General features: G+C 43.2%; 1 protein-coding gene across 3 annotated transcripts in view; it reads left to right on the top strand.

Moving 5' to 3' along the window:
- Positions 1-21871, top strand: part of LOC121574736 (glutaminase kidney isoform, mitochondrial) — a 34813-nt gene that overhangs the window by 11734 nt on the left and 1208 nt on the right. For all 3 annotated transcript variants that reach the window (XM_041887288.2, XM_041887286.2, XM_041887287.2), the window contains exons 6-15: positions 2003-2166; positions 2374-2432; positions 4926-4958; positions 6729-6787; positions 6909-6975; positions 13612-13662; positions 13867-14043; positions 18938-19069; positions 19481-19573; positions 21774-21835. In XM_041887288.2, coding sequence (XP_041743222.1) covers positions 2003-2166; positions 2374-2432; positions 4926-4958; positions 6729-6787; positions 6909-6975; positions 13612-13662; positions 13867-14043; positions 18938-19069; positions 19481-19573; positions 21774-21835 — 897 coding nt within the window. The remainder of the gene's footprint in view (positions 1-2002; positions 2167-2373; positions 2433-4925; positions 4959-6728; positions 6788-6908; positions 6976-13611; positions 13663-13866; positions 14044-18937; positions 19070-19480; positions 19574-21773; positions 21836-21871) is intronic.

A 21871-nucleotide genomic window follows, 5' to 3' on the forward strand; every position in this document is an offset into this window, starting at 1 on the left:
AGGTATGTACAACAGTCCTGATCTCTGGGGTGTGTCTCTGTGTACTGTGGATGGACAGAGGTATGTACAACAGTCCTGATCTCTGGGGTGTGTCTCTGTGTACTGTGGATGTACAGAGGTATGTACAACAGTCCTGATCTCTGGGGTGTGTCTCTGTGTACTGTGGATGGACAGAGGTATGTATGGATGTCTGGCAGATTAAAAGTAATTGAAAAACATAACTGAATGTGAAATAGTGACTTATGCTGACAACTAGGGCTTCTCCTCCCTCCTCTCCCTCTCCTCCCCTGTGTTTCCATGTCTCCTCCCTCCTCTCCCTCTCCTCCCCTGTTTCCCTGTCTCCTCCCTCCTCTCCCTCTCCTCCCCTGTGTTTCCCTGTCTCCTCCCTCCTCTCCCTCTCCTCCCCTGTGTTTCCCTGTCTCCTCCCTCCTCTCCCTCTCCTCCCCTGTGTTTCCCTGTCTCCTTCCTCCGCTCCCTCTCCACCCCTGTGTTTCCCTGTCTCCTCCCTCCTCTCCCTCTCCTCCCCTGTGTTTCCCTGTCTCCTCCCTCCTCTCCCTCTCCTCCCCTGTTTCCATGTCTCCTCCCTCTCCTCCCTCCTCTCCCTCCTCTCCCTCCTCTCCCTCTCCTCCCCTGTGTTTCCATGTCTCCTCCCTCCTCTCCCTCCTCTCCCTCTCCTCCCCTGTGTTTCCATGTCTCCTCCCTCCCTCCCTCCTCTCCCTCTCCTCCCCTGTGTTTCCCTGTCTCCTCCCTCCTCTCCCTCTCCTCCCCTGTTTCCCTGTCTCCTCCCTCCTCTCCCTCTCCTCCCCTGTGTTTCCCTGTCTCCTCCATCCTCTCCCTCCTCTCCCTCTCCTTCCCTGTGTTTCCCTGTCTCCTCCCTCCTCTCCCTCTCCTCCCCTGTTTCCATGTCTCCTCCCTCTCCTCCCTCCTCTCCCTCCTCTCCCTCCTCTCCCTCTCCTCCCCTGTGTTTCCCTGTCTCCTCCCTCCTCTCCCTCCTCTCCCTCTCCTCCCCTGTGTTTCCATGTCTCCTCCCTCCCTCCCTCCTCTCCCTCTCCTCCCCTGTGTTTCCCTGTCTCCTCCCTCCTCTCCCTCTCCTCCCCTGTTTCCCTGTCTCCTCCCTCCTCTCCCTCTCCTCCCCTGTGTTTCCCTGTCTCCTCCATCCTCTCCCTCCTCTCCCTCTCCTTCCCTGTGTTTCCCTGTCTCCTCCCTCCTCTCCCTCTCCTCCCCTGTGTTTCCCTGTCTCCTCCCTCCTCTCCCTCTCCTCCCCTGTTTCCCTGTCTCCTCCCTCCTCTCCCTCCTCTCCCTCTCCTCCCCTGTGTTTCCATGTCTCCTCCCTCCTCTCCCTCTCCTCCCCTGTGTTTCCCTGTCTCCTCCCTCCTCTCCCTCTCCTCCCCTGTGTTTCCCTGTCTCCTCCCTCCTCTCCCTCTCCTCCCCTGTGTTTCCCTGTCTCCTCCCTCCTCTCCCTCTCCTCCCCTGTGTTTCCCTGTCTCCTCCATCCTCTCCTTCCTCTCCCTCTCCTTCGCTGTGTTTCCCTGTCTCCTCCCTCCTCTCCCTCTCCTCCCCTGTGTTTCCCTGTCTCCTCCCTCCTCTCCCTCTCCTCCCCTGTGTTTCCCTCTCCTCCTTCCTCTCCCTCTCCTCCCCTGTGTTTCCCTGTCTCCTCCCTCCTCTCCCTCTCCTCCCCTGTGTTTCCCTGTCTCCTCCATCCTCTCCCTCCTCTCCCTCTCCTTCCCTGTGTTTCCCTGTCTCCTCCCTCCTCTCCCTCTCCTCCCCTGTGTTTCCCTGTCTCCTCCCTCCTCTCCCTCTCCTCCCCTGTGTTTCCCTGTCTCCTCCCTCCTCTCCCTCTCCTCCCCTGTGTTTCCCTGTCTCCTCCCTCCTCTCCCTCTCCTCCCCTGTGTTTCCCTGTCTCCTCCCTCCTCTCCCTCTCCTCCCCTGTGTTTCCCTGTCTCCTCCCTCCTCTCCCTCTCCTCCCTTATGTTTCCCTGTCTCCTCCCTCCTCTCCCCCCAGACACTCAGTAGGAGAAACCAAGCAGCCCTTCTGTCTGCAGTCGTGTGTGAAGCCTCTGGAGTATGCTGTGGCCATCCACGAGGCTGGGACAGAGAAGGTACACCGCTACGTAGGGATGGAGCCCAGCGGACTCAAGTTCAACAAGCTCTACCTGGATGAGGATGGTGGGTAAGGGAAGACTTGCTGTATTGTATGGCTTTTTTTGTTTGTTTGGTGGAAGAATATGAGTTGATTTCAGTACAAGTTAAGGCCACGTGAGTTCAAGTTGACAAGATAGTTTATCTTCTACTTTCTACCAAAATACTAAAGCATCTACTTTCTAGGAATATACTGTGTTAACTCTGTTTTAACCCTGATAATTGTGTGCCTAGACAAACCACACAACCCCATGGTGAATGCTGGAGCCATTGTCATCAGTTCTCTTATCAAGGTAAATAGGCAGACAGCCTGCAGACCACCGTATACATGGTATGAGTATATCCTGTCTGACTGAATCGTCCCGTAAAAACATCCCACCCTCGATGATGTGTCGGTGATATAAGTCACCGCTCAATGGTTTCTGAATCCACGTTTGTTGTAACCCAAGGACGGTTCAATGGTTTCTGAATCCACGTTTGTTGTAACCCAAGGACGGTTCAATGGTTTCTGAATCCACGTTTGTTGTAACCCAAGGACGGTTCAATGGTTTCTGAATCCACGTTTTGTTGAAACCCACGGACGGTTCAGTGTTTGACATGTAAAACAAATACAAACACAAAACCAAGATCCAGGTCACCCTGCCAGCCTTGGACCCAACACTGACCTAGTTTGGCTTTGGCCCTGACACATGCTTCTATCTGGCGCTAGTCTTGGGTTAAAATTGGAAATCTTTCAAACACAAAACATAAACATTTGCTTTAGGCTGCCAGGTGGGCGTCAGTGGTGTCGTCAGTAGTGTCGTCAGTAGTGTAGTCAGTAGTGTTGTCAGTGGTGTCATCAGTAGTGTCGTCAGTAGTGTCGTCCGTGGGTTCGTCAGTAGTGTCACTGGTGTCGTCAGTAGTGTCGTCAGTAGTGTTGTCAGTAGTGTCGTCAGTAGTGTCGTCAGTGGTGTCGTCAGTAGTGGCGTCAGTAGTGTTGTCAGTAGTATCGTCAGTGGTGTCATCAGTAGTGTCGTCAGTACATCAGTAGTGTCGTCATTAGGGTAGTCAGTAGTGTAGTCAGTAGTGTCGTCAGTAGTGTCGTCAGTGGTCTAGTCAGTGGTGTCGTCAGTAGTGTATTCAGTAGGGTAGTCAGTAGGGTCGTCAGTTGTGTCGTCAGTAGTGTAGTCAGTAGCGTAGTCAGTAGCGTCGTCAGTAGTGTCGTCAGTGGTGTAGTCAGTGGTGTCGTCAGTAGTGTATTCAGTAGTGTATTCAGTAGGGTAGTCAGTAGTGCCGTCAGTAGTGTTGTGTGTTCTTAACGCTTTGAACCTGGTTGTGCCAGCTTTACTGCTCTCCTCTCCCCCTCACACCGTGCGGGGGGAGGGACCCTGAGATGGGTGGGAGCATCAGCATAGCCAATTATTGTGGCTCTTTGGAGAGGTGTGTGTGCATGCTTGTGTCGCTATCTCAGTCAGAGAGCGAGAAAGGCAGATAGACAGCAGGGAAGGATATATTATATATAAAGACGAATGGGGCTCCAAGTGGAAGTTAGATAAGGAAGACCGAGATAGCCTGAAGGAATAACAGGAGGGTTTAAGTCTGGATTTCTGCTTATCTGTTCAGAATTCATCTTCAATTGAATAGATATACTGAAATGGAAATGTTACGGTGTAATACATCTTTGTGAAGCAAACAATCTTATTTATACCCCAATACAGGACATGTATTGACATATGATATTTGGGGTCACTTGGGCCATCACTGCTATGCTATTGAATTTGTATACAGTAAAATAATGTTATTTCACAAGCAAATCCGCCCTATCAGTGATTGATCAGTGATATACAGTGGGGAAAAAAAGTATTTAGTCAGCCACCAATTGTGCAAGTTCTCCCACTTAAAAAGATGAGAGAGGCCTGTAATTTTCATCATAGGTACACGTCAACTATGACAGACAAAATGAGAAAAATAAATCCAGAAAATCATATTGTAGGATTTTTAATGAATTTATTTGCAAATTATGGTGGAAAATAAGTATTTGGTCAATAACAAAAGTTTGTCAGTACTTTGTTATATACCCTTTGTTGGCAATGACACAGGTCAAACGTTTTCTGTAAGTCTTCACAAGGTTTTCACACACTGTTGCTGGTATTTTGGTCCATTCCTCCATGCAGATCTCCACTAGAGCAGTGATGTTTTGGGGCTGTCGCTGGGTAACACAGACTTTCAACTCCCTCCAAAGATTTTCTATGGGGTTGAGATAAGTGGGAGAACTTGCACAATTGGTGGCTGACTAAATACTTTTTGTCCCCACTGTATAATGTGCCTTTTCAGACTAGGTGCTGTTGATTTGGAACAGGTGTAACTATTGAAAGTGTCTGTAAACTGCTGAGACTTCATGAAAATCATTACCGTTATCTTTACAAGCTGCTATCTACCGTACACACTGTGAAAACTGCTTGCTTTTGTCACCTTGTACAACGTTAGTAGGCTATTGGGACGTCATAAATAATACTATAGTAAAGTTTTCAGCCTCCTGTATCCTAAAAGTCCTGGATATTGGGACATCATTAATAATACTATAGTAAAGTTTTCAGCCTCCTGTATCCTAAAAGTCCTGGATATTGGGACATCATTAATAATACTATAGTAAAGTTTTCAGCCTCCTGTATCCTAAAAGTCCTTATGAAGGCTGCTACCCTGTGGTTGACTTAGCTAAAGGCCTTTGATGTGATTGTCTTTTATGTTGCTTTTACAGTACAAGTCTGTTGTTCATGTCTGTTCTTCCTCCCTCTCTGTGTCACTAGCCTGGCTCAAACAAAGCAGAGAAGTTTGACTATGTGAGTACTATACAGTGAGGGAAAACAGTATTTGATCCCCTGCTGATTTTGTACATTTGCCCACTGACAAAGACATGATCAGTCTATAATTTTAATGGTAGGTTTATTTGAACAGTGAGAGACAGAATAACAACAACAAAATCCAGAAAAACGCATGTCAAAAATTTATAAATTGATATGCATTTTAATGAGGGAAATAAGTATTTGACCCCCTCTCAATCAGAAAGATTTCTGGCTGCCAGGTGTCTTTTATACAGGTAACGAGGTGAGATTAGGAGCACACTCTTAAAGGGAGTGCTCCTAATCTCAGCTTGTTACCTGTATAAAAGACACCTGTCCACAGAAGCAATCAATCAATCAGATTCCAAACTCTCCACCATGGCCAAGACCAAAGAGCTCTCCAAGGATGTCAGGGATAAGATTGTAGACCTACACAAGGCTGGAATGGGCTACAAGACCATCGCCAAGCAGCTTGGTGAGAAGGTGACAACAGTTGGTGCGATTATTCGCAAATGGAAGAAACACAAAAGAACTGTCAATCTCCCTCGGCCTGGGGCTCCATGCAAGATCTCAACTCGTGGAGTTGCAATGATCATGAGAACGGTGAGGAATCAGTCCAGAACTACACGGGAGGATCTTGTCAATGATCTCAAGGCAGCTGGTACCATAGTCACCAAGAAAACAATTGGTAACACACTACGCCGTGAAGGACTGAAATCCTGCAGCGCCCGCAAGGTCCCCCTGCTCAAGAAAGCACATATACATGCCCGTCTGAAGTTTGCCAATGAACATCTGAATGATTCAGAGGAGAACTGGGTGAAAGTGTTGTGGTCAGATGAGTCCAAAATCGAGCTCTTTGGCATCAACTCAACTCGCCGTGTTTGGAGGAGGAGAAATGCTGCCTATGACCCCAAGAACACCATCCCCACCGTCAAACATGGAGGTGGAAACATTATGCTTTGGGGATGTTTTTCTGCTAAGGGGACAGGACAACTTCACCGCATCAAAGGGACGATGGACGGGGCCATGTACCGTCAAATCTTGGGTGAGAACCTCCTTCCCTCAGCCAGGGCATTGAAAATGGGTCGTGGATGGGTATTCCAGCATGACAATGACTCATAACACACGGCCAAGGCAACAAAGGAGTGGCTCAAGAAGAAGCACATTAAGGTAGCCAGTCTCCAGACTTTAATCCCATAGAAAATCTGTGGAGGGAGCTGAAGGTTCGAGTTGCCAAACGTCAGCCTCGAAACCTTAATGACTAGGAGAAGATCTGCAAAGAGGAGTGGAACAAAATCCCTCCTGAGATGTGTGCAACTACAAGAAACATCTGACCTCTGTGATTGCCAACAAGGGTTTTGCCACCAAGTACTAAGTCATGTTTTGCAGAGGGGTCAAATACTTATTTCCCTCATTAAAATGCAAAATCAATTTATAACATTTTTGACATGCGTTTTTCTGGATTTGTTTGTTGTTATTCTGTCTCTCACTGTTCAAATAAACCTACCATTGAAATTATAGACTGATCGTTTCTTTTGTCAGTGGGCAAACGTACAAAATCAGCAGGGGTTCAAATACTTTCTTTCCCCTCACTGTACATATCATTAATGTCATCATTCCATACATCTCACCTCACATTGATACGAATATAATACCGTACAGTGGAACACACAATACAAGCTTGACACAATACCATGCCGCACCACGCCGGCAATTATCTTGTGTCTTTGCCATGGCAGAATAACTATATCAGTCATCCTTTCTCCTCAGGTGATGGATTTTATCAAGAAGATGGCTGGTCAAGAGTACGTGGGGTTCAGCAATGCCACGTGAGTTTTAGCTAATGTCTTAATTTGCCAGAAAAAATACATTTCTAGAACATTTTCTCTCTGTTTGTTGCATTATTGATGTGATGTTGTGATGGACTCTCTTTGTCTCTGTGTCTCTCAGGTTCCAATCTGAAAAAGAAACAGGCGACAGAAATTTTGCAATTGGATACTACCTCAAAGAAAAGAAGGTCAGTATGGTAGAGAGTGGAGCTTGTTTTATAGCTTTGAATGAAAATAAAAAAACAAAAGGGAACACGTACAGTGCATTCGGAAAGTATTCAGACCCCTTGACCTTTTTGTTACTGTGATGGATTGAGAGGGTGGGTGTGTGAAGTCCGGTATATTCCTGCTCGTTGGCTACATCTGCTGGCCAGGAGAGAGGATGGCCCGGAAGTGTAAGAGCCTAATTACACACACCTGAATCTAATTAGCTTGGAGCTTGGGGGGTGGCTGTTTTAACCTGGCTTTGGCCAGATCAGTTTTTTTGGTCTGGAGCAGCATGAGCTGACATGCAGGGCCCTCCAACCCTGGGAGGAATATCGAACCCAAGTGGACCGGAACCTACCGGACGTTACTTGGCCGTAGGCCTGACCCAAGTAAGGACAAGCCTGGTGAATTTCTGTTTTCTTTTGTTGGATACGCTGGTAAACAGCTTAGCTGTCCGGTAGCAGAGAAGACCCGCGTAGAAAGGCTCAAAGATGAGCTAGGTTTTGTTTTGGTTTTATTGTTACCCAGCGCTGTGGGGCATTCTGTTTCTTTCCCTGAATAAAAGTCCTGGGTCGTTTCCCTGGAGAAAGGTTACATTTTGTCTATGTTTGTTACTTCACACTCTCGTCAGTTGTTGGCCAGCCCAGCCCCACCCCTGACCACTACACCGGTGGAGAATGAGGGCATTATTCCTCCGGGCTTGAAGGGCAAGTGACAAGAGACTGTGAAGTAATACTAGATCATGGAGAACTTCATCAAGCAGCTGGCTCATGACAGCCAGCCCCAGTTCAACATGCACAGGGAGTTCTTTACGGAGCAAAGGAATCAAAATTCTAGGTTGCTGGCCCAACTACAGACCCTCCCCACTTGTGCTCCACAGGCGACCCCAGCCAGTGGACCCAACCCTGGCAGGTTCCTGTTGAAAATGACAGAGGCGGATGACATGGAGTCCTACTTCTTAACCTTCGAGAGAACAGCAATATGGGAGGGTTGGCCCGAGAACACCTGGGCTGGGCTGCTTGAACCCTTCCTGGCTGGAGAAGCACAACGGGTCTACTATGACCTATCAGATGACCAGGCTAAAGACTACAAGGTGGTTAAGGCAGCGGTTCTTGCCTGGTATGGCGACACGTTAATGACCCGGGCCTTGAAGTTCCAGGAATGGATCTCTGTTTCCGCCCAGTCGGTTAGGGCCCAGATGCACTACCTTATCCGGCTGGCGAAGGCCTGGTTGCAGAGTGACCTCACAGGGCCCAGCGTGGTGGAGAGAGTGGTAATGGACCACTTCCTACGGGCCCTTCCCTATGATGCCAAGAAGGTGGCCAGCCAGGGCAATCCACAGTCTGTGGACTAACTAGTCCTCCTAGTGGAAAGCCACCAGACCACAATGGCTCTGCTGAAGTCTGGAAAGATGGACAAGACAAAGGGTAAGCTAAGGAAACAACCAGAGAGACTCCTGCCGCCCGATAGGTCTGCCAAATTCCCAGAGGTGGAGCCACCCCAACGACGTAGGGTCGGGCTAGACCCCGACCGAAGAAGGTGTTATGAGTGTGGTGAGGTGGGACACGTGGCCTGGAACTGCCCCAGTAGAGATGAACCCATGCCCACGGCACACTCCATGGACCCAGTTAGGGGGAGGCACTGTCACTTAATGACCTCCCATAAGGAGACACCAGCCCCCACAATCCCAACCAAAGTAGATGGAAGAGATGCGGAAGCCCTGTTGGACTCTGGCAGTATGGTGTCATTGATACAGCCATCGCTAGTAGGTGAGCACAATCGTACCCCAGAGAATCCCGTGGCAGTATCCTGCATTCACGGGGACACCAAGGAATATCCCAAGGCAGTGGTGAAGCTTACAACCCCTCAAGGGAACTGTCAACTTCAAGTAGGCCTAGTCCCATAATCTTCCGGTACATTCTGGTGGGTCGTGATTGTCCTCTCTTTTCTAAACTGTAGGGAAGCAGGAGGCCCGGTACAACCGTCAAGAACACCCCCCACCTGGGGCTCGGAGGAAAACCAATCAGGCCACGGCCCAAGAACCCCTCCAACGGTCGACGAAAACCCCCATCTGCGCTGCCCAGGGGAACCCGGATGGGGCCTCCACTGAGCCGGGATCAGAGGAAGAATCAACACAACCCTTCGATCCATTCCCAGACTGGGAGCTGTCAGAGGAAGATCTCGGAGAGGGGCCCCTCGGTCTCAACCTCAAAGGCCAGTTCGGAACGGCCCAGCTGGAGGACCCCAATCTCTCCCAAGCGAGGGTCCAGGTCACCGAAGTAGATGGAAAGATGGTCCCTGGGGTGAGTGAATTGACATATTAAGATATATGTTGTGTTGTGCTAAAGAAGTCAATTCTAAAGTTAACGAACTGTTGTGGGTCCCAAAACGGTATGTCCCCATCGTTTTGCAGTTAGCCCACTCACATGTCCTTGGAGCCCACCTGGGGGTCCAGAAGACAAAGGACAGGGTCCTGGTGCGCTTCTACTGGCCGGGAGTGGTAAGAGCCGTAGAGGATTATTGCCGGTCATGTCCCGAATGCCAACTCACTGCATCCTCTAATCTCTCTTCCCATCATAGATGTCCCCATTGAGAGAATTATAATGGACCTGGTGGGGCCCCTGGCAAAGTCCGCCAAAGGGCACCAATATATCCTGATGATTCTGGACTATGCTACCCGCTACCCAGAGGCCATTCCCCTAAGAACTATGACCTCGAAAGGTATTGCCAAGGAACAGGTGATGTGCTTCAGCCGAGTGGGGATAGCCAAGGAGATCCTCACCGGCCAGGGGACCCCCTTCATGTCCCGGATCATGCAGGACTTGTGCAAGCTGCTGAAGGTAAAACAAATCTGTACTTCTATGTACCACCCTCAGACCAATGGGCTAGTTGAAAGGTTTAATAAAACCTTAAAGAGCATGCTCCGTAAGGTAGTAGACCAGGATGGAAGGAACTGGGACCAGTTGTTGCCATATTTGCTCTTTTCCATAAGGGAGGTGCCCCAGGCATCCACTGGATTCTCCCCGTACGAGCTCCTATATGGACGACAACCCCGGGGGCTCCTGGACATTGCACAGGAGACCTGGGAGACTGAGCCAAGCCCGCATCACAGTCTCATCGACCATGTGGCTGAAATGGGTGATCGGATGCAGAAGTTGTGGCCAATGGTAAGAGAGCATATGGCCCAAGCCCAAGAAGCGCAGAGGAGGGTCTACAATCGAGGAGCTCAACCCAGAGAATTCCAGAATGGGGAAAGAGTTCTGGTACTGGTGCCCACAACAGAGAATACGTTTCTGGCCACCTGGAAGGGGCCATATGAGATCCTGGAGAAGATGAGTCCAGTGAACTACACAGTTCAGCAGCCAGGGTGCCGGAAGCCGGTGCAAATATACCACATTATCCTTCTCAAAAAGTGGCACGCCCGAGAGGCGTTGCTTGTTGTTGCTGTGTCCCCTGTCCCCACAGAAGCAGCTCGAGATGAGGTTGCCATCAACACACAGCTTACAAAACTAAAGTGGCAAGAGATGGGGGAACTAGTGGACCAGAGCAGGGATGTCTTCTCTCCCCTCCCAAGGCGCACAACCTTGACGCACCGCCACATCCACACAAAACAGGAAAGAAGGTAACATTACAGCCTTATAGGATCCCAAAGGCCAGACGGGTGGCCATCAAAAAGGCTGTACCATTACACGGTTCTACCCTTCGGCCTGCATGGAGCTCTGCCTACTCTTAAGAGGCTAATGGATAGGGTCCTGAGACCCCACAGTGAGTACTCAGCAGCATATTTGGATGACGTGATTGTGTACAGCCCTAACTGGGGAATTTCACCTGAAGCAACTCAACGCTGTCTTGGAGGCTCTTCGCAGAGCAGGTCTAACCGCCAATGCAGAAAAATGCAGACTGGGACTTGAGGAAGCAGAGTACCTGGGCTTCACCACGGGAGGGGCAACGTCAAACCGCAAGAGACAGTGGCCACGGCCCCAAACCAAGTCTCAGGTAAAAACCTTTGAGGGGCTAACCAGCTATTACAGTAGGTTCATTCCTAACTATGCAACTGTAGCTTGTCCTCTCACAGACCTGACCAAAAAGACCCAGCCCAAGAGGGTCAGGTGGACTGACAAAGCAGAAGAAGCCTTCCAGAACGTGAAGGAGGCCATGTGCTCCGGAACTGTCTTGGTGATGCCAAACTTTGGGAGAGAGATGGTGGTCCAGACTGATGCCTCCGACACAGGGGTGGGAGCGGTCTTGTCCCAAGAAGTACGAGGGGAGGAGCATCCCATCCTATACATGAGGCCGGAAGCTGTTGCCCCGTGAAACCAAATACTCAACAGTGGAGAAAGAGCACCTAGCGGTGCAGTGGGCATTGAATAAATTAAAGTACTATCTCCTGGGACGACACTTCACTCTGGTCATGGACCATGCTCCTCTAGTCTGGATGTCCACGAACAAGGAGACCAACGATAGAGTGACCAGGTGGTTTCTCTCACTCCAACAGTACCATTTCTCTGATGTTCACAGGTCCGGGTCGAAACACGGGAAAACAGAAGCCTTGTCCCGCCGGAACGCTCTGTGGACGATGGCCGCCCCGCCCTCCAGATCAGAGCTGAGGAGGGAGGTGTGTGATGGAGTGAGAGGGTGGGTGTGTGAAGGCTGGTATATTCCTGCTCGTTGGCTACATCTGCTGGCCAGGAGAGAGGATGGTCCGGAAGTGTAAGAGCCTAATTACACACACCTGAATCTAATTAGCTTGGAGCTTGGGCGGTGGCTGTTTTAACCTGGCTTTGGCCAGATCTGTTGTTTTGGTCTGGAGCAGCATGAGCTGACATGCAGGGCCCTCCAACCCTGGGAGGAATATCGAACCCAAGTGGACCGGAACCTACCAGACGTTACTTGGCCATAGGCCTGACCCAAGTAAGGACAAGCCTGGTGAATTTCTGTTTTCTTTTGTTTGATACGCCGGTAAACAGCTTAGCTCTCCTGTAGCAGATAGGGACTGGAAGACCCTGGTAGAAAGGCTCAAAGACAAGCTAGGTTTTGTTTTGGTTTTATTGTTACCCATTGCTGTGGCGCATTCGGTTTCTTTCCCTGAATAAAAGTCCTGGGTCGTTTCCCTGGATAAAAGTCCTGGGTCGTTTCCCTGGATAAAAGTCCTAGGTCGTTTCCCTGGATAACAGTCCTGGGTCGTTTCCCTGGATAACAGTCCTGGGTCGTTTCCCTGAATAAAGGTCCTGGGTTGTTTCCCTGGAGAAAGGTTAATTTTTGTCTACGCTTGTGTTACTTCACACTCTCGTCAGTTGTTGGCCAGCCCGGCCACACCCCTGACCGCTACAGTTACGTTACAGCCTTATCTAAAATGTATTATCGTTTTTTGGGGTCACAATACCCCATAATGACAAAGCAAAAACAGCTTTGTATACATTTTAGGAAATGTATTTAAAATAAAACAAATGAAATAACATTTACATAAGTATTCAGACCCTTTGCTCAGTACTTTGTTGAAGCACCTTTGGCAGCGATTACAGCCTCGCGTCTTCTTGGGTATGACGCTACAAGCTTGGTACACCTGTATTTGGGGAGTTTCTCCCATTCTTCTCTGCAGATCCTCTCAATCTCTGTCAGGTTGGATGGGGAGCATCGCTGCACAGCTATTTCCAGGTCTCAGGTTCAAGTCCAGGCTCTGGCTGGGCCACTCAAGGACATTCAGAGACTTGTCCCGAAGCCACTCCTGCGTTGTCTTGGCTGTGTGCTTAGGGTCGTTGTCCTGTTGGAAGGTGAACTTTCGCCTCAGTCTGAGGTCCTGAGCGCTCTGGAGCAGGTTTTCATCAAGGATCTCTCTGTACTTTGCTCCGTTCATCTTTCCCTCGATCCTGAATAGTCTCCCAGTCCCTGCCGCTGAAAAACATCCCCACAGCATGATGCTGCCACCACCATGCTTCACCATAGGGATGGTGCCAGGTTTCCTCCAGACGTGATGCTTGGCATTCAGGCCAAAGAGTTCAATCTTGGTTTCATCAGACCAGAGAATCTTGTTTCTACTGTAAACCATATGAGAGATATGGATGACTCTATGATACTGAAAAACCTCCCGACCCTACTGTAAACCATGTGAGAGATATGGATGACTCTTAGATATTAATGTTCTGTGTGTAACATTGATCATTATAAACTGGGTGGTTTGAGCCCTGAATGCTGATTGGCTGAAAGCTGTGGTATATCAGACCCTATGCCACTGGTATGACAAAACATTTATTTTTACTCTTCTAATTAACCTTGGTAACCAGTTTATGATAGCAATAAGGCACCTCGGGGGTTTGTGGTATATGGCCAATATTACATGGCTAAGGGCTGTGTTCAGGCACTCCGCGATGCGTCATGCCTACGAACAGCCTTTAGCCGTTGTATGTTGGCCGTATACCACACCCCATCGGGCCTTATTGCTATAATAAACTGGTTTCCATCTGCATTGTTTTCCCCATGGGGCAGAAATGATATTATAAACTGGTTTCCATCTGCAGTGTTTTCCCCGTGGGGCAGAAATGATATTATAAACTGGTTTCCATCTGCAGTGTTTTCCCAGTGGGGCAGAAATGATATTATAAACTGGTTTCCATCTGCAGTGTTTTCCCAGTGGGGCAGAAATGATTGATGCACTGGACTTCTACTTCCAGGTAAACGATACTTCCTCAAGATAGCACTTTACCACACTGTGATAATGTAACAGGGTTATGCTATTTATATGCTGTATATTTCTGCTAATGCATCATAATGATTTATTACTGGAAAATGTCATAATGTCGTTTCTTTACAGTATGTATGAGTCACAGACACTGTATTTCTCCCTATGTTTGAGTAAATAAATGACTTCCTTTCAGCTGTGTTCCATAGAGGTGACCTGTGAGTCTGGGAGTGTCATGGCAGCTACGCTGGCCCACGGGGGAATCTGCCCAATCACAGGCGAGCGGGTGCTGAGTGCCGAGGCCGTACGGAATACCCTGAGTCTCATGCACTCCTGCGGCATGTACGACTTCTCTGGACAGATGGCCTTCCATGTAAGTCATACTGTAGTCATATAGTAGTTATATAGTAGTCATATAGTAGCTATATAGTAGTCATATAGTAGTTATACAGCCGTCATATAGTAGTTATATAGTAGTCATATAGTAGTTATGTAGTAGTCATATAGTAGTTATATAGTAGTTATATAGTAGTCATATAGTAGTCATATAGTAGTTATACAGCAGTCATATAGTAGTCATATAGTAGCTATACTGCAGTCATATAGTAGTTATATAGTAGTTATATAGTAGTCATATAGTAGTTATATAGTAGTCATATAGTAGTTATATAGTAGTCATATAGTAGTTATATAGAAGTCATATTGTAGTTATACAGCAGTCATATAGTAGTCATATAGTAGTCATATAGTAGTCATATAGTAGTTATATAGTAGTCATATAGTAGTCATATAGTAGTTATACAGCAGTCATATAGTAGTCATATAGTAACTATATAGTAGTCATATAGTAGTTATACAGCAGTCATATAGTAGTTATATAGTAGTCATATAGTAGTTATATAGTAGTCATATAGTAGTCATATAGTAGTTATATAGTAGTTATATAGTAGTCATATAGTAGTCATATAGTAGTCATATAGTAGTCATATAGTAGTTATACTGCAGTCATATAGTAGTTATATAGTAGTCATATAGTAGTCATATAGTAGTTATATAGTAGTCATATAGTAGTTATACAGTAGTCATATAGTAGTCATATAGTAGTTATATAGTAGTTATACAGCAGTCATATTGTAGTCATATAGTAGTTATATAGTAGTCATAAAGTAGTTATATAGTAGTCATATAGTAGTTATATAGTAGTCATATAGTAGTTATATAGAAGTCATATAGTAGTTATACAGCAGTCATATAGTAGTCATATAGTAGTCATATAGTAGTTATATAGTAGTCATATAGTAGTTATATAGTAGTTATATAGTAGTCATATAGTAGTCATATAGTAGTTATACAGCAGTCATATAGTAGTCATATAGTAACTATATAGTAGTCATATAGTAGTTATACAGCAGTCATATAGTAGTCATATAGTAGTTATATAGTAGTTATATAGTAGTCATATAGTAGTTATATAGTAGTTATACAGCAGTCATATAGTAGTCATATAGTAGTTATATAGTAGTCATATAGTAGTTATACAGCAGTCATATAGTAGTCATATAGTAGTTATACAGCAGTCATATAGTAGTCATATAGTAGTTATATAGTAGTTATATACTAGTCATATAGTAGTTATACAGCAGTCATATAGTAGTCATATAGTAGTTATATAGTAGTCATATAGTAGTTATACAGCAGTCATATAGTAGTCATATAGTAGTCATATAGTAGTCATATAGTAGTTATATAGTAGTTATATAGTAGTCATATAGTAGTTATACAGCAGTCATATAGTAGTCATATAGTAGTCGTATAGTAGTTATATAGTAGTCATACAGTAGTCATATAGTAGTTCTATAGTAGTCATTTAGTAGTTATATAGTAGTCATACAGTAGTCATATAGTAGTCATATAGTAGTTGTATAGTAGTTATACAGCAGTCATATAGTAGGCATATAGTAGTTATATAGTAGTTATACAGCAGTTATATAGTAGTCATATAGTAGTTATATAGTAGTCATATAGTAGTTATATAGTAGTTATACAGCAGTCATATAGTAGTCATATAGTAGTCATATAGCAGTTATATAGTAGTCATATAGTAGTTATACAGCAGTCATATAGTAGTCATATAGTAGTTATACAACAGTCATATAGTAGTCATAGAGTAGTCATAGAGTAGTCATAGAGCAGTTATACAGCAGTCATATAGTAGTCATATAGTAGTTATATAGTAGTTATACAGCAGTCATATAGTAGTCATATAGTAGTTATATAGTAGTTATATAGTAGTCATATAGTAGTTATACAGCAGTCATATAGTAGTCATATAGTAGTTATACAGCAGTCATATAGTAGTCATATAGTAGTCATATAGTAGTCATATAGTAGTTATATAGTAGTCACATAGTAGTTATATAGTAGTTATATAGTAGTCATATAGTAGTTATACAGCAGTCATATAGTAGTCATACAGTAGTCATATAGTAGTTATATAGTAGTTATATAGTAGTCATTTAGTAGTTATATAGTAGTCATACAGTAGTCATATAGTAGTCATATAGTAGTCATATAGTAGTCGTATAGTAGTTATACAGCAGTCATATAGTAGGCATATAGTAGTTGTATAGTAGTTATACAGCAGTTATATAGTAGTCATATAGTAGTTATACAGCAGTCATATAGTAGTCATATAGTAGTCATATAGTAGTTATATAGTAGTCATATAGCAGTTATATAGTAGTCATAGTAGTTATACAGCAGTCATATAGTAGTCATATAGTAGTTATACAACAGTCATATAGTAGTCATATAGTAGTCATATAGTAGTCATAGAGTAGTCATAGAGCAGTTATACAGCAGTCATATAGTAGTCATATAGTAGTTATATAGTAGTTATACAGCAGTCATATAGTAGTCATATAGTAGTCATATAGTAGTCGTATAGTAGTCATATAGTAGTCATATAGTAGTTATACAGCAGTCATATAGTAGTCATATAGTAGTTATATAGTAGTTATATAGTAGTCATATAGTAGTCATATAGTAGTTATACAGCAGTCATATAGTAGTCATATAGTAGTTATACAGCAGTCATATAGTAGTCATATAGTAGTTATACAGCAGTCATATAGTAGTCATATAGTAGCTATATAGTAGTCATATAGTAGTTATACTGCAGTCATATAGTAGTTATATAGTAGTTATACAGCAGTCATATAGTAGTCATATAGTAGTCATATAGTAGTCATATAGTAGTTATATAGTAGTCATATAGTAGTTATACAGCAGTCATATAGTAGTCATATAGTAGTCATATAGTAGTTATATAGTAGTCATATAGTAGTTATACAGCAGTTATATAGTAGTCATATAGTAGTTATATAGTAGTTATACAGCAGTCATATAGTAGTCATTTAGTAGTCATAGAGTAGTTATACAGCAGTCATTTAGTAGTCATATAGTAGTCATTTAGTAGTCATGGAGTAGTCATATAGTAGTCATATAGTAGTTGTATAGTAGTCATATAGTAGTTATATAGTAGTCATATAGTAGTTATACAGCAGTCATATAGTAGTTATATAGTAGTTATATAGTAGTCATATAGTAGTTATATAGTAGTCATATAGTAGTTATACAGCAGTCATATAGTAGTCATATAGTAGTTATATAGTAGTCATATAGTAGTCATATAGTAGTCATATAGTAGTTATATAGTAGTCATATAGTAGTTATAAAGCAGTCATATAGTAGTCATATAGTAGTCATATAGTAGTTATATAGTAGTTATGTAGTAGTCATATAGTAGTTATACGGCAGTCATATAGTAGTTATATAGTAGTCATATAGTAGTTATACAGCAGTCATATAGTAGTCATATAGTAGTCATATAGTAGTTATATAGTAGTTATACAGCAGTCATATAGTAGTTATATAGTAGTTATACAGCAGTCATATAGTAGTTATATAGTAGTCATATAGTAGTTATATAGTAGTCATATAGTAGTTATACTGCAGTCATATAGTAGTCATATAGTAGTTATATAGTAGTCATAGAGTAGTTATATAGTAGTCATATAGTAGTTATACAGCAGTCATATAGTAGTCATATAGTGTTCATATAGTAGTCATATAGTAGTCATATAGTAGTTATATAGTAGTCATATAGTAGTCATATAGTAGTTATACTGCAGTCATATAGTAGTTATATAGTAGTTATATAGTAGTCATAGAGTAGTTATATAGTAGTCATATAGTAGTCATATAGTAGTCATATAGTAGTTATACAGCAGTCATATAGTAGTCATATAGTAGTTATATAGTAGTCATAGAGTAGTTATATAGTAGTCATATAGTAGTTATACAGCAGTCATATAGTAGTCATATAGTGTTCATATAGTAGTCATATAGTAGTCATATAGTAGTTATATAGTAGTTATATAGTAGTCATATAGTAGTCATATAGTAGTTATACTGCAGTCATATAGTAGTTATATAGTAGTTATACAGCAGTCATATAGTAGTCATATAGTAGTTATATAGTAGTCATATAGTAGTCATATAGTAGTCATATAGTAGTTATACAGTAGTCATATAGTAGTCATATAGTAGTTATATAGTAGTCATATAGTAGTCATATAGTAGTTATACAGCAGTCATATAGTAGTCATATAGTAGTTATATAGTAGTCATAGAGTAGTTATATAGTAGTTATATAGTAGTCATAGAGTAGTTATATAGTAGTCATATAGTAGTCATATAGTAGTCATATAGTAGTTATATAGTAGTCATATAGTAGTTGTATAGTAGTCATATAGTAGTCATATAGTAGTTATATAGTAGTCATATAGTAGTCATATAGTAGTCATATAGTAGTTATATAGTAGTCATATAGTAGTTATATAGTAGTTATACGGCAGTCCTAAGATACAGTAGGGAAAGGTATGCAACTACCTATGTATATGTATTTAATGTATTTAAACATGTACTGTACATGTTTTGCATTCTATGTTATGTGTCTTGAATGCAGCAATCCATCACCACATTTTAAGTTCCCTCTCAGGAAATAAAAGCTATTTGAATTTATATGAATTAATTGTGTAGTAGCCTAAACTAAAAAAAAAAAGCCATGTATTTATAGTCAAGTAAACTTTTTACAAATGTATCGGTCAAATGAAGGCCACTTTTTTTTATTTGAATTTTGTTGGAGGCTTCAACTGACAGTTTTATCATAACTATGTATGGTCCCTTGTATGGTTCTTTCCCAGGTGGGCTTGCCTGCTAAGTCTGGGGTGTCAGGAGCAATTCTGTTGGTGGTCCCTAACGTCATGGGAGTCATGTGTTGGTCTCCTCCGCTAGACAAGGTTGGAAACAGTGTCCGGGGAATACACTTCTGCCAGGTAAAGTTACTAGCTTTATTTCCATGTGTTATAAATGATAAAATGACTGAAATGCGTGTACAGGGTGAGAAATGTTTATGTGTAGGCCCTGTGTAGCTCAGTTGGTAGAGCATGTCGCTTGCAACGCCAGGGTTGTGGGTTCGATTCCCACGGGGGGCCAGTATGAAGAAGAAAAAAAAACATTTAAAAAAAAAAGAAAAAAAAGAAGAAGAAACTGTAAGTCGCTCTGGATAAGAGCATCTGCTAAATTACTAAAAATGTAAAATGTACTCCCTATGTATAGGTTATGAATGTGTTACAAAGTCTGTATGTAGGTACCCTTCAGTAGTGTTACCACATATATATAATGTTTCTGCCTCCCGATACTGTACTGGGGACTGAACTGTCTTTTTGTCATGCTCTGGTTTTCAGGAACTGGTGTCTTCGTTTAACTTCCATAACTATGACAACCTGAGACACTTTGTCAAGAAGCAGGACCCTCGAAGGCAGGACGGGGATGATAGGGTAAGGGTTTTTGTGAGTTATAAACATAACAACAATTTAACATGCATTACCAGTCCAAAGTTGGGACACACCTACACATTCCAGGGATTGTCTTTATTTGTACTATTTTCTACATTGTATAATAATAGTGAAGACATCAAAACTATGAAATAACACATATGGAATCATGTAGTAACCAAAGAAGTGTTAAACAAATATGTTATATTTGATATTCTTCAAATAGCCACCCTTTGCTTTGATGACAGCTTTGCACACTCTTGGCATTCTCTCAACCAGCTTCACCTGGAATGCTTTTTCCAACAGTCTTGAAGGAGTTCCCACATATGCTGAGCACTTGTTGGCTGCTTTTCCTTCACTCTGCGGTCCGACTCATCCCAAACCATCTCAATTGGGTTGAGGTCGGGGGATTGTGGAGTCCAGGTCATCTGATGCAGCACTCCATCACTCTCCTTCTTGGTAAAATAGCCCTTACACAGCCTGGAGGTGTGTTGGGTCATTGTCTTGTTGAAAAACAAATGATAGTCCCACTAAGCCCAAACCAGATGGGATGGCGTATCACTGCAGAATGCTGTGGTAGCCATGCTGGTTAAGTGTGCCTTGAATTCTAAATAAATCACAGACAGTGTCACCAGCAAAGCACCCCCACACCATAACACCTCCTCTTCCATGCTTTACGGTGGGAACTACACATGCGGAGATTATCCGTTCACCGACACCGCGTCTCACAAAGACACGGTGGTTGGAACCAAAAATCCTCAATTTGGACTCCAGACCAAAGGACACATTTCCACCGGTCTAATGTCCATTGCTCGTGTTTCTTGGCCTATGGAAGTCTCTTCTTATTATTGGTGTCCTTTAGTAGTGGTTTCTTTGCAGCAATTCGACCATGAAGTCCTGATTCACACAGTCTCCTCTGAACAGCTGATGTTGAGATGTGTCTGTTACTTGAACTCTGTGAAGCATTTATTTGGGCTGCAATTTCTGAGGCTGGTAACTCTAATTAACTTATCCTCTGCAGCAGAGGTAACTCTGGGTCTTCCATTCCTGTGGTGGTCCTCATGAGAGCCAGTTTCATCATAGCACTTGATGGTTTTTGCGACTGCACTTGAAGAAACTTTCAAAGTTCTTGAAATGTTCCGTATTGACTGACCTTCATGTCTTAAAGTAATGATGGACTGTTGTTTCTCTTTGCTTATTTGAGCTGTTCTTGCCATAATATGGACTTGGTCTTTTACCAAATAGGGCTATCGTCTGTATACCACCCCTACCTTGTCACAACACAACTGATTGGCTGAAACGCATTAAAAAGGAAAGAAATTCCACAAATTAACTTTTAAGAAGGCACACCTGTTAATTGAAATGCATTCCAGGTGACTACCTCATGAACCTGGTTGAGATAATGCCAAGAGTGTACAAAGCTGTCATCAAGGCAAAGGGTGGCTATTTTGAAGAATCTCAAATATATTTTGATTTGTTTAACACTTTTTTGGTTACTACATGATTCCATATGTGTTATTTCATAGTTTTGATGTCTTCACTATAGTTCTACAATGTAGAAAATAGTAAAAAATAAAGAAAAACCCTTGAATGAGTAGTTGTGTCCAAACCTTTGACTGGTAGTATATTTTCTAAAACATAAAGTGAAGTTTAAGTTTGCTTTTGTTATGATGAGTACTATGAATTGGTTATGTATCTGTGTCCTATGAATGGTTATGTAGCTGTGTCCTATGAATGGTTATGTATCTGTGTCCTATGAATGGTTATGTAGCTGTGTCCTATGAATAGTTATGTATCTGTGTCCTATGAATGGTTATGAATCTGTGTCCTATGAATTGGTTATGTATCTGTGTCCTATGAATGGTTATGTAGCTGTGTCCTATGAATGGTTATGTAGCTGTGTCCTATGAATAGTTATGTATCTGTGTCCTATGAATGGTTATGTATCTGTGTCCTATGAATGGTTATGTAGCTGTGTCCTATGAATGGTTATGTAGCTGTGTCCTATGAATGGTTATGTATCTGTGTCCTATGAATGGTTATGTAGCTGTGTCCTATGAATGGTTATGTAGCTGTGTCCTATGAATGGTTATATAGCTTTGTACTATGATTGGTTATGTATCTGTGTCCTATGAATGGTTATGTATCTGTCTCCCAGTGTCCCACCCAGTGTAAGTTGTATTTATCTCTGCTATATCTGTAGAACAAGTCTGTGGTGAACCTGATGTTTGCGGCCTACAGTGGAGATGTGTCAGCCCTCAGAAGGTAAAATAATCTAGGAGGCTATATGCAGAGACCAAC

This window comes from Coregonus clupeaformis, chromosome 10 (genome assembly GCF_020615455.1).
Source record: "Coregonus clupeaformis isolate EN_2021a chromosome 10, ASM2061545v1, whole genome shotgun sequence".
Lineage (NCBI taxonomy): Eukaryota > Metazoa > Chordata > Actinopteri > Salmoniformes > Salmonidae > Coregonus > Coregonus clupeaformis.